This window comes from Pollachius pollachius (genome assembly GCF_949987615.1).
Source record: "Pollachius pollachius genome assembly, chromosome: 1".
NCBI lineage: Eukaryota > Metazoa > Chordata > Actinopteri > Gadiformes > Gadidae > Pollachius > Pollachius pollachius.
The window spans coordinates 19,811,064-19,823,848 of NC_136934.1; the positions used below are offsets into that span (position 1 = coordinate 19,811,064).

Consider the following 12,785-nt stretch of genomic DNA (forward strand, 5'->3'; position numbering starts at 1 on the left):
ATTTCAAGTTTTGTGACTTGCAACATAAGAGGGTACATGTGAGAGATTCAATGAACGGATTAGTTATTTTTTTGTGACCACGCACATTTCTTCAACATTTATTGCTAAATGTCAGAAGCAAAACAATCTCACGTTACATTCAGAAGCATTGTCTGTTCGGCACTGAAATAGTCAATCTATTTTCTGCACAGAAAAACAACAATAAGGAATATATGTATATATTTTTCTGTTACCTATGTTTTATTAACACTCAATGAGCACTCAACCTAAATACAAATATCCATAAGAAAATAAGCTATATTGTCATCTTCTCTTCTATAATTAACACAGCGCATTTTTGCGGGTATGAATGGGGGGTCATAGAACCGTAGACCCCCTCCATAACAAAGTGTCCATGGGTTCACCGTCTACAGGGGAAACACTTCACCCTTCCCTGCAGCTCCCCATACCCCGTTCCCACCAGCGCCAGCAGGTCTAGACGTTAACTCCTTCTTACAGTACAGAGTAGGGACACTGCGGTCCACCACCACCGGGGGTCCTGTGACCCCCTCCCTGTGAAGTCTTTAGGTCGCAGGGGCCTCCAGCAGGTCCCTCATGTCCAGGAGGGCCTTCTCCACGGCCCGGGCGTACTTGGCGGCGTGGGTCTCCTCGCAGCTGTTGAAGGCGGTGATGGCCACGTTGATGTGCCCCTCCATGGGGTTGTAGCACACGCCGTAGCCGTCGGGCACCATGGGGCCGAAGCACATCACGCAGTCCGTCTTGGAGCCCACCTGATGGGGACACAGGGGTCAGAGGTCATGGGATCTATGTCCGTTTAGGCTCTAGCTGCAGCTGATTCAATAGCATGTCCCTGGACATGTGGATTAATATTGAGGGAGTACATTAAGATTAGTTTCAGGTCAGTTTAAATAAAAATAGATTATTATGATCATCATCATCATCTTCATCATCATAAGGAGCAGCAGCATTATTATTATAAATATAAGTTTGCATTTCCTTAGCCTCATACCATGATTGCCTAAGTCATATTTTTTATCTTATATTTAGCATCAATAATGCCTGGTGATTATGGAATGAAAAAAGCACTCTGATTGGCTTAGGATGTAGCCAATGAGAGACAGTGAGTAATCAGCAGCGTTAGGAGAGTAGAGTTGCGTTAGATATAGATACAAAATGGCCAAAATATGACATATAATATGATATGCAATTATGCTATGAGGCTTACGATATGCGTTTGAACATAATGTCAACCATTGCTTTGGGTGGGCATCCTGTTTAAGACAGTAGGGTTGAAGTTGATCTGGGAGGTTTCCCAATCCAGAGTAAGCTTCCACCCGCAAGACAGCTGATCCTGCCAGTGGCTGGCTAGAAACACATCTCCAATCTCACATGAAACGTGAAGAGCAAGTAGCAGTATCACCCACCTGACTGGTGGACAGGTGACAATGCTGAGCCACAGCGTAGGAGGTGTCCATGAAAATCTCTGGCATGGAGGTGAGGTCCTCGATAGCCTGCAGCCTCAACCCAAGAAGGTGGCGGTCTATGGCTTGACCGTAGATTGCCTGATCAAAAACACGTAAAATAGAAGCACTGTAACGTAAACTCAGTGACTCGAAACGTGGACATTGGTGTCAGACCAAGGCCTTACTTCTTTGGTCGTCTGCCGGTGGGTCTCAACTGCTTGGCGCATCAAGACGATCTTCTCTGTGTTCTGTTGAGAAGCAGGAGAAGGGGTCATGAAATGGAAGAGGGAGGGACTGGATCTGGTCTGAACATCCAGGTACTCAAACAGTTTGTGTTGCTCTACCCCACCTGTTTGTCTGGATCATCCATGGCCAGCACAAATTTGGACAAATCCATCGTCGTCGACCTGATGGCATCCGTTCTCCCGTATTTAAACATTCGTAAGGAAGCACTCTCATATGTGGAGCTGCACATGTTATACATTCTGCAATCAAACAAAAAGAGTGTGACATTGGTAGATATTGTGTTTGTAGAACATACAACCATAGACAGTGATACTTTTGTAGAAAGAGGTTCAGAACACTGCTTTACTCTCACCTAAAGTAGGCTAGTTGAAGCGCCAGCTGTACAAATGCATCAGGACTCAGCTTGTGTTGTTTTGGTACGTTTTGTCCAAAATGTGAAAACACGAGAACCTTCACATCGAGGTCATGGACCATCCTACCAGAGAAAAGAAGACATTTAATGAGGAGATTCACGGAGATGACGAATTAACCAACTCATTTCTGTCACCAACTCATTCCACATGTCCACATACTTGGACCAAAGCACGCCACAGACATGTTAACATACTGGGACCATAACATGTGACACACATGTTATCATACTGCAACTATACCCTGTGAACCCCACATACATGCTCACATCCTTGGTCCACAACACACCACACACATGTTCATGTACTACAACTATAAAGCCTTCAAGTACATGTTCATGTTCTGCTTGGCGTTCTCGATGTCCCTCTTGACCTCGGGGGTGATGTTGAAGCGCAGCTTGAGGGGCATGGAGAGGGGCACCATGGGGGAGCGCAGTGTGTCCGGCTGCTGCCTGGGGACCAAGACCGCACCCAAAGGGATTAAATCACGCTATTGGAAAAAGCTCCACAGACTTCCTCTGTGGTAACGGGCTAAAAGGTCTAACGCATAGAAACATAATGACTCACATGTACTGAACAACGTAGTCGATGAGGAAGACGATGGGCGGGCCTTCAGCGGGGGAGTGCTCGTAAACCAGGCCACATGTTCCGTCCTCGCCCACGATAAACTGGGACGATATTCACAAACGCACGCAAGTTAGTACGTAGCTTTACTTATTATAATGCACAGTTACAAAGTGCTGCACATTCACACCTAAACAACGCCAGTGAATAAAAGAACAACGTAGTAACAAAGCACAATGAGACAGAACAAATTCAAACAACCCAGAACAAAGGTTATTACGTTTTAGTTTGTAGTCGGAGCAGGGGATGGATGAGAGTTGAAGAGCTTAACAAGGTGGGCAAGGTCATGCAAGGTGAAGCCTGGCGATTTTGAAGCCGCTGTAAGTGATCGAGAGCAGCTTGACTGACGAATGCGAAGAGCGAATCACAATAATTGAAATAAAAGTGTTAATTAATAGTTTAAGATCCATAGGAGACAGGATAATTCAGATTGTAGCAATATAGGAAATGACTCTTGATTCTTAGCAATAGAATCGATATGCAAGTTAAATGGACTAATAATGTATTAAATGCAATGTAAAATAATAAATAGGTTGTTGATGAAATAAATAGACCTACAAAGTTTATCATTTAGCAGATAAATGCTGTAGGTAAGATTTAAAAGCTATATTTGAGTCTAATTTGTAAGAAATGCCCCAGCCACCTGTTAGCCATTAGTGTGTGAAATGCTCTGTGGAATATATGTTCTGGTTGACAGTAGGGATGGGCAAAACGATTCTTTTCCGGGAATCAGTTCTTTCAGTTCCGTTCACTACCACGATTCGTTTGTTTGATTCGTTTGTTTGATTCGTTCGTTAAGTCAGATGGTCTGTTATGTCATTTGGCAGGGAATCGGAAATTATGGAATAAATGTTAATCACCATGCATATAGCCTACTACTTTTTAATGCTCTGGCGAAAATACCCAGGTTAAGTGTTAATATTAAGCATAAATATAAAGCACATATGTGCCTTTTTATCATAAATATCCTTAATACATAATGGGGTGCAGAATTAAATGCTGTCTTCAAAGTTTCGCTATTAAAGAGTGAAGCACATAAGCAAGCAGCAGCAGGGCCATTGTGCGAATTCTCTACTAGACCAAACGAGAACGTAATGGTAGGTAAAAACAATACTTTATTAAAGCAAGCAATTGTGACGTAGAACAAAATAAAAATAAAACATAAAGTGCTTGCATGACATTGAAGCCTACAGCGACCGTTAGTTAACTTGTGTGGGGGTGCCTTAGTAGTACTAAGTAGTACTCTCATTGGCTGAATTGTTGAGAACGTTTTAGACTCAATCTATATAAGGTTGCGGGGAGATGAAGCTCTGTTTGTTTGTGTATTTTATTGACGTGACCATATTTTTGTTATATGTTTGAAAAAAAAAGAAAAAAAAGAATCAGTTCTTGTTTTGGGAATCAGGTCTCATCGTTCACCTTCGGGATTTGTTTGTTGTGACCGAATCGTTCGCGACCGACCAATCACTACTGTGCAGGCCTATTTAAGAGCCAATCTAGATCTCAGATCGCTTCCAGCTCATCCCTGACCAATCAGGGCATCTCTTCCCTGATAATGATCCCTGATAATCTTTCCTCCATCCATATACTCCGGCCCGAAGATCCAGCTCTAGAATCCTCCAGCCCTAGTCTCCGGCCCTAGACTCCAGCCCTAGATTCCAGCCCTTCACTACGGCCATATACTCCATCCCTACACTCCATCCCTACACTCCAGCCCTACACTCCATCCCTATGCGCCAGCCCGCAGACGGAGCTTCGTGTGAATATTATTACCCCAGCACCTTCCACTGAATGTCATTCTGAGGTGAGCCTGTCGCTGACCTGCAGTGTCTTGTCGAACCAGCGGTTGCCGCTGTTCCAGCGCGCCCCCCCGCCGTGCAGCATCTGGGCTGCCACCCGGCTCTGGTACAGGTCGTCAGACACGCGGGGCATGGGCGCGTCCAGACACACGCTGAAGATGCTCTTCTGGATGGCGCGCACCGACTCCTTGTTCGTTTTGTCTGCAGTGGACAGCCGGTACAAAGGGTCAGCCATTGGGCCGGGCTGTGGTTATGGCATACTACAATAATACTTTTTAAGAGCTTTTCTACTATAATCGGGCAGTTAATGTGCACACTTATTTTATGTTGATCGTCCTCACACTTAATAATATTTCTTAGAATTGTTTAGCATCTTATCCTAGGTAGCTTTGATTTATACAGGGAATGGGTTAACCGAGCGAGCACTTGGTTCTACGAACATCCTTACTGTAGCGACAGCAATATATTGTTTCTCTTTCTTCTGACAAATGTACTTATGTTAAGTCACTTTGGATACAAGTGTCTGATCAATGCCCTAAATGTAGATGTCAATGTAATCGTTTATGGAATAGGGTAGTTTTTTGCGCTTCATAGATCATCCTTACAGTGCATCTGAAATGTGCGACCTTGCTAACGGTGCTAACGGTGCTTAACGGTGTTATTTGATGTAAATGAACTCCACACTTTGTCTTTCTGAGCGCACAAACGTGAAGAATTTAAAAGTTCATTGCATAGAGAGAGGGGTTGGTCTGCGGTCTACCCCTACGATAAGCTTCAGGCGGTGGCAGGATTTGAAAAAGAGAAAAGCAGGGTACAGTTTCAACCGCCGCCGTATCTAGGACACAAACGCAAGAAGGCATCAATCACCGGCGCCACAGAGTTCAATCGCTTCCATATTTAAGTCAAACACCTGTACGGCTCGTCCCAAGGTACCACCAGCCCCCCCCCCACACACACACACACACACACACACACACACACACACACACACACACACACACACACACACACACACACACACACACACACACACCCCTAGCCCAGCCTCACCCTTCATAAGGTTGTTGTAAGCCTTGCCCCAGGTGTTGCGGTGCTGAGACGTCAGGATGCCGATCGGCTCCTTGTTGGTCTGCAGGGAGGAGTTCCAGATCTTCTCCAGCTGCATGTAGATCTGGTCCTCCGTCAGCGGTGAGCCATCGCTGTTGTACACGTCCAGCACGAAGAACTGAGGGGGGGACGCAGTCATTGTGGCGTCGCACAACAGCTCTTCTTCAGCTCAGATAGAGCTCATAATAATCCATACATCAGATAGGATCTGTGTGGACGTTGTTTTGTTTGGGGGAGCAGGAGGGACTAGAGGACAGGCTGTTTGACCCCCAGCTGGGAGTTTCTGGGTTCATACCCGTCTGTCTGGGGTCTTGCTGTAGCCCTGACCAGGATGCCCAACCACTACCTGCTTATTCTGTATATGATTATGTATACACAGTGGTAAGAATAGGTTTATGCACCCATGCTAAAGTTGACTAAAAAGAGGAATAAAAAAAAATCATCTTTTGGAAATTGATCTTAATACCTTAATAAAAAAAATGAGGAAAAATATGACCTTTTAGGCCACCAATTTTCTTTGTGAATGAATAATGTATCGTAAATAAATAAATGTTCATTAAAAAACAGGGTGGATAAGTATAGGAACCCCTATGTTAAATTCCCATAGAGGCAGGCAGATTTTTTTTTTTAAAGGCCATTTATTTCATGGATCCAGGATATTATGCATACTGATAGTCACCTAGGCCTTTGAATTAAAATAGCCCCACATCATCACATACCCTTCACCATACCTAGAGATGGCATGGTTCTTTTCAGTTAGCCTAATAGCTATTAGTTAGCCTAATGATTTCTCAATCCAAATCAAACCAGCTAAAAGGCTAACTGAAATAAAACCATGCCAAACTTTAGGCATGGTGAAGGGTATGTGATGATGTGGGACTATTTTTTTATTCCTCTTTTTAGTCTACTTTAGCATGGGTGCATAAACATATTCTTACCACTGTATTCTGTATTCTAAACCAATCGATCATGCCATCCGGTTGGATCAAAGCATTGCCAGATTCCCAAATGTTACATTTCTAAAGAATAATAAGGAGAACAGCAGCATTTGGTGTACCTGGAAGTTGTGCACCACGGTGATGTGTGTGGGCGGGGAGGACTTCCCACTGCTGTGGTTGGCGACCGTGTCTCTCTTTGGTCCGGGGATCCGGCAGGATGAGAGGATCTGGTAGTACTGGTCCATGCACAGAGGCCTCCCACTCAGGTACTCCAGAGGCAAGGTATCGCTTGGACACAGACCCTCACGTTATTCAGGGCTCGTGTTGGGCACCAGTGTGTGTTGGGTGTATTTATGTCTATGTTTTTGGTTGTAAAACATACCTGTCAATCATCTTTTTGAACTGCAAGATGCCAGCAATCAATTTTGCAGCAAACCTACCAAAGATTAAATAATTAATAAATATTATTATACTATACTAAATATATATATATAAGCCAGAAAGAAAGACAGAGAGAGACAGGGGAACACCTTCAATAATGAATTAGCTGGGCCTCATATTATAAGATTCATATCAATAACATGTAAGTATTAGTTGCTAATGGTATATTCAAGGTGGAAATCAGAGACCGACTTGCTGGTGTTTAATATGCCCTGTGTTGTGTTGCTATGCTGTGCCACATTGTTCACTGCATATCCCACCGGTCAGAGTGGTCACAAAAAGCCCAGCCATGTTTACCAGCTGTGAAAGTGCTGAAAATAGCCGGCGAGAGGAACAGGATTAGTCTGTGTGAAGGTTGACGCGCAGGTCCAGCTGATTCACAACCCTGGAGCATGAATCACACCAAACATAAACAGCGCCTCTCTGGCCCTCTGTTCTCAGTCAGCGCTCGTCGTTACCTCTCAGCACAGCGGCCGCCCATAGCACCTTTCTCAAGGGCAGCAATGCAAACAAAAGCATGTGTGCTTATGCCTTTTGTAGTGGCGTTACGAACCACAGTGAAAAGCCACCTTCCCTCCCAGCTGAAAGAGGGCTGAGTTCACCACACCTTTCTTGTTCAACCGCGTTCACGATCATCGTTTAGAAACCAAAGTAAACTTAAATCTTCCAGGAGGGAATCAACCAGAATCTCAAATCGTATAATGTCAGTTGTGAATGCAATTTAAATTAAATTTGATTAATTATTCAGTGTTAAAACGGTTATTGTGATTGATGTAGTGATTGTGTGTGTGGGCGTGCGTGTGTGTGTGTGTGTGTGCGGGTTTGGTTGACAGTCTGTTTCCCTTCAATCCACTAACTGCTAGGACTAGCTCTATAGATTGTTACCATCACCATATCTGGGTCTAATTCGTCCAATCATCCCTTAATTCATTCATTCATTCATTAGGCCATATAATCAATTATGTCTATAATCTTCATCAAATGTGAAAATAATTCAGAATTATTAAAATAACAACAAAATGATAGTGTTCCTCCTACACCTACTAACTGGCCTCAGCCCAGTTAAACTACAATGGCTCTGGGTTTTGGTGGTGGTGACAGGAGCCTTGCGGGCATAGGGGTCCCTCACCTCATCTGCCCCTGGCGGTCGCGGTACTGCATGCGGGGAAGCACCACCCCAGGGCTCGTGTACACGGCCACCGGCATGCGGCAGTCCAGATAGGCAGACTGCATCCACCACTCTGAGAGCTGGGGACCATCACACACAATGAACACACAAAGAACCATATTTCAACATCAACACTCAAACACTTTTTTGCAAGGCCTCCAGATCTCTGGTACTACTATCTTCTGCCGTGTAGTTTTTATATTTCCTTTCATCAATATATTTTCAGTGAATTCAGATGAGTTGGGAATCATGCGAAAAAATACATGGTGGTGGGCTTGATGGGGGATCAAACCCAGAACCCTTCCCTGATGTTCCTTGTTTAGATCCACACAACACACGTACACACACTTATCAAATGCATATTTAAAAATCATTTAAAAACATCCTTTTGCAGAAAACAACCAACAACAGAACAGGAAATATCAAACCTGAATCCGTAGCCTATTCACAGTGAACGCAAATGGGTTCCGATATTGTTTGGGGGTTTCAAATAACACAACACACACACACACACACACACACACACACACCCTACACCCACCCAATTCTCCGTCTTCCTGGCCCTGCGCTCCAGGCTCTTCTGCAGCCTCTCCCCCACTCCTCCCTGGAGGAAGTCGGCCACCAGTTGGCGCGTGTGTTCCAGCTCCTCCTCGCTGACGATGGGCTCCAGCATGGCCAGGTAGCGCTCGCATGTCTGCTTGAGCGGCGGCACGGGCAGCCTGGGCAGGTCCTCCTGGGTCACCACTGACCTCTCTGGGACGGGGTGGACCCCCACCGGTCTAAGCCGGCGCGCTGGATGCCTCCCCAGGCCTGGCCGCAGCTGGGATAGATAACAGACAGGGGGGGGGGGGGATGAGTGGGGTTGCAGCAAAGGGTTTTTTTTTAGGGTTGATTATTATGTTGGTTCTTTTTATGCGTCTTCCTCATAGGGCTTTGGAATTGGGCCAGGTCACCCAAGATCAAACATCACTCTTTATTTTTTTGCGATCTGAAACTGAGAATAACTCATATTTTGTCAAATGTCTGTGTTACCATTGATTGCTATATTTTAAAGAATTGTTTATCAAGGTTATAAATAAATAAATTGTCCTCTCACTTCTTACTTTTCACTGTAATATGATTCATAAAATAATTTGACTTTTTGCCATAATTTGGCTATGTATTTTGAAGATGTACGTCCTGATATTATCAAAGTCACCTTACGAAAGGCAGGTTCCTGTTCTACTCAAACTGTCCACAAATTGTTGGCTCCTATCATCTGCGGGCCCATCGATAAGCTCACAAATGGGATAGAAGGGTGCCCTAAATACGCGTTATGAAACATTGGCATTACTTTATACGGGGATAATCTTCACCCGATTGCGGCTTGCTGACATAAACACAACTGATGGCCTAGCAGTCAGCTGAAGGCCTCTTGTTTGTTCTGTCAATAAACACAAACTTTAGCCGGACCGTAGCAGTCATCCACATGCGCTTCAGAAACGCAGCAGTCTGGATGCTGGTCAGGGCATACACCCAATGTGGATCTGACAGCAGTCTTGAACATACTATCGCATTGCTATGCGGGCTATGTGTTCTGTGACAACGATCACAGGGGTGACAGAGCAAACATGAGGGCAGAAGTGTTCAATCGGTCGATACATTAATCGATACACGGGTGAAATGTGTGTGTACTGTGAAGGGCTCCTCCCCCTTTTAACCTCGGATCCTCATAACAAACCCCTCCTGCTACTAACACTGCTAGGGCTAATAAACGAACCAACCGCCTCAATCATTCACGGCGTGTTCACTTACCGCAGCGCGAACAAAATGTCCCAACATGTCTTCAAAAGGACGCACTTAGGAGGTGGGTCTCGTGTGCATGTTCTGAAGCCCCGGCTGTCTCAAGGACGACCGCGCAGAAGCATCAACACCAGGGTTGTGTCCTGTCTCCGCCCCCTGAGGAAGGATTTGTTGGGACGAGACGAGTTCACTTCACTCATGCTTCGACTATGACTATGTGACGAGGTATTTCATGTGCAACGGAGATTTTGGTTTTGTGTGTATCAAATAAAAACATGACTTTCAGTGAACGTGCGCAAAGTGCATCGACAAGTCAGTATATAGGCCTACTATTGAGGGATTACAAGTCAGCTCTGTTATAAATATGGGGGAACCCGTTAAATATTGTGGGTGGGTGTACATTTTCGTGTTGTCCACATGATGGCGCTCGTCCAACACCTTCAAACATGCATATAGGCTACAACTGTATATATAGTGCTATGTGAAATAACCCATCGTCTTCTTCACTATATACAGATTAAACTCAGACAATGATCACATTAAACATTACAAACAAATGCCTCACACTTGGTCCAGTTTATTTTTCAGTATATTTTATTGTATGGCAAATCAAAGGCCAAGTGGAAATGAATGAGTATGAAAATAGTAGCCTTATGTGCAAAAGTAGACTCCAGCAAGGACACGATCACTCTCAGAACCACACGTCACCAATACTGTTCAACGGCACACAATATGGAATTGCAGTGTTGTGTTTTATTTTAATCAATTGTAAGGAAACTATACAAAATCAAATATCTGACGCATCAAAATGCTTCAATTGCTCTCGTCCAACCACTGCCGGATAACAATTTCTGTTTAAGACATATAGTTTGAGATGCGAATATCTGCTCAAGGTCCGTATGCTGCCAACTCATGAACTCAGACAGTCCTCCGGAGCCCAGCACCGAGATGATGTTGGATATGTTTGCGCTGTCCAAGTGTTCCGAATCGGACTGCAAGTCTTCATCAGTCCGCGTCCTCTTGCTCGGCAGCGACCCCAGGTCGGGCAGGTAGAACTCAGGATCAACAAAATAATAACTTGCGTCTACTTTACGCTTTTTACTGAAGCACTGCGCGCCTTGGGTTGGTTGTTTTGGTTGCGCGCAACAGTCAGAGTGGAAGTATCCGTTCGTGACGGTGGTCACCACATGCGTGTCCAAGTCGAGCACGGTCTTTTGGTTGGACTGCGTGTGAACTATCGGTAAGTCCCAGGAAGACTTCTCCGCAGTACAGCAGCTCCAGCAGGCATCGGACACCATGACGTCCGACGAGTCGGTCACAGAGACCAAGGCGCAGGCTGCAGGCGCCTCTTGGTGCGCCACTTCTGCAAGGTGGCCGCTCGGCTGGTGCGCTCCGCAGTGCCAAGTGTCCGACTCGTGCCCGCCAAAGTTGCAGTAGAAGTCGTCAGACAACTCCGTAAAGCTCCCGGACAGCTCGAGGTAGTCTTGCTCTTGGCACGCCGTGGATACATCCTCGTAGTGATGATGCTGATGCGTCTTTTGTATCTGAGGGAAGTTCTTGTTCACGTACAACTGTCTGGCGTTGTGGAGTACGTACGTTACCAGCAAGTTCTTGTGGAGCTTGATGCCTCCTCTCTGCGTCCTGGAGCTTTGGATTTTCCTCAAAGAAATGGAGATCAGGTTCTGTGCGTCAAATGCGCACTCCATCCTCAAACGGTCCACCCTTCTTCCTTACTTCCTCAAAGCACTTATTTCTATACCCCGGGAAATGTGTACGTTTAGTTCGAGGGATTTCTACTTGGTTCGAGCACACTGTGCGCAGAGCGCTCCATGTCTTCCCAGTAAGGGCATGGATTCGCAACTCTCATCTTTCCTCGCCACGCCCTCGAGTCGACAGCGTCCAATGGGAAGGAGGCGGTCCGTCTGTTATAGGCAAATCTCACTACAAGCCTCATTCACGATGCATGGAGGAGTTGTCATGCTGCATTTCACAATGTGTCTGCATGGTGTGCTGGCTTAGTCCTTGCAAAATATTACTTAAGTAGGATGGAATATAATATACAAATGATGTTAGCACACAGCACATAGTACAGCATATGATACAAACCCACAGATATTTCCATGAATGTCGTCAAGATCAGTAACCTAGTTTGCAACTGGGTCTATGCAAGTTTTATTTCCCATTTCCACAAACACACACACACACCCACACACACACACACACACACACACACACACACATACAGAAGAAACACTTGCACACACACACACACACACACACACACACACACACACACACACACACACACACACACACATAAACGCATTCACACACACACACACACACACACACACACACACACACACACACACACTTGTAGAGCATTGTCTCCAACTCCAGCATGATGTCATTAGAACAAACACTAATAAACAAAACTCAAGGTGAGATCCAGGTGCCCACAAAGATCCCCGCCACACATCTGTTTGCGTGCACACACACACCCAGACGGCTGACATCATGGCTGACTCCTCATCCTGACCTTGATTCACGTCCAACGGGAGAAACAGCAGGAAGGGTCGTCATTGTTGTCATCATCATTATCACCATAATGTACATGAGGATGTAGGGTTCATACCGGCACTGCCTGCTGCTTCAAAGCATCCCAGTATGTTCAGGAATCTGTTGGAGGGGATTTTGGTTTCGGCCTGACAGGACCTCCCAAGCAATTGAATACAGTGTCATTTAAAATAGCCAATGGCTACAACGCTATGATATACTTTTATATCACAGCGTTCCGCTCTTTACAT

The 12,785-nt window shown here is 45.2% G+C and overlaps 2 protein-coding genes across 2 annotated transcripts; both read right to left on the minus strand.

Moving 5' to 3' along the window:
- Positions 1 to 160: 160 nt before the first annotated feature.
- Positions 161 to 10,105, minus strand: LOC307090607 (carnitine O-acetyltransferase). Its single transcript, XM_079757342.1, has 14 exons — positions 9,991 to 10,105; positions 8,738 to 9,016; positions 8,158 to 8,276; positions 6,970 to 7,023; positions 6,707 to 6,875; positions 5,593 to 5,767; positions 4,565 to 4,743; positions 2,687 to 2,787; positions 2,452 to 2,571; positions 2,062 to 2,184; positions 1,813 to 1,948; positions 1,649 to 1,711; positions 1,425 to 1,562; positions 161 to 770 (listed from the first exon to the last, which is right to left on the minus strand). Exons 1-14 carry the CDS (start codon positions 10,015 to 10,017, stop codon positions 564 to 566), a joined length of 1,890 nt encoding a protein of 629 aa, XP_079613468.1. The 5' UTR covers positions 10,018 to 10,105; the 3' UTR covers positions 161 to 563.
- A 551-nt stretch (positions 10,106 to 10,656) lies between these two features.
- On the minus strand, positions 10,657 to 11,784 carry LOC307075634 (immediate early response gene 5-like protein). Its single transcript, XM_079736288.1, has one exon. The coding sequence runs from the start codon at positions 11,682 to 11,684 to the stop codon at positions 10,782 to 10,784; it is 903 nt and encodes a 300-aa protein (XP_079592414.1). The 5' UTR covers positions 11,685 to 11,784; the 3' UTR covers positions 10,657 to 10,781.
- Between the last annotated feature and the right edge of the window lie 1,001 nt (positions 11,785 to 12,785).

Excerpts from the sequence above, each read along its gene's own strand:
- LOC307090607 (XM_079757342.1), bottom strand. The coding sequence starts at position 10,017 with ATGTTGGGACATTTTGTTCGCGCTGCG. Across the intron at positions 4,744-5,592 it reads TTACAACAACCTTATGAAGG|ACAAAACGAACAAGGAGTCG; the intron begins GTGAGGCTGGGC and ends TGTCCACTGCAG. Across the intron at positions 2,788-4,564 it reads GGTTCGACAAGACACTGCAG|TTTATCGTGGGCGAGGACGG; the intron begins GTCAGCGACAGG and ends ATATCGTCCCAG.
- LOC307075634 (XM_079736288.1), bottom strand. The coding sequence starts at position 11,684 with ATGGAGTGCGCATTTGACGCACAGAACCTGATCTCCATTTCTTTGAGG.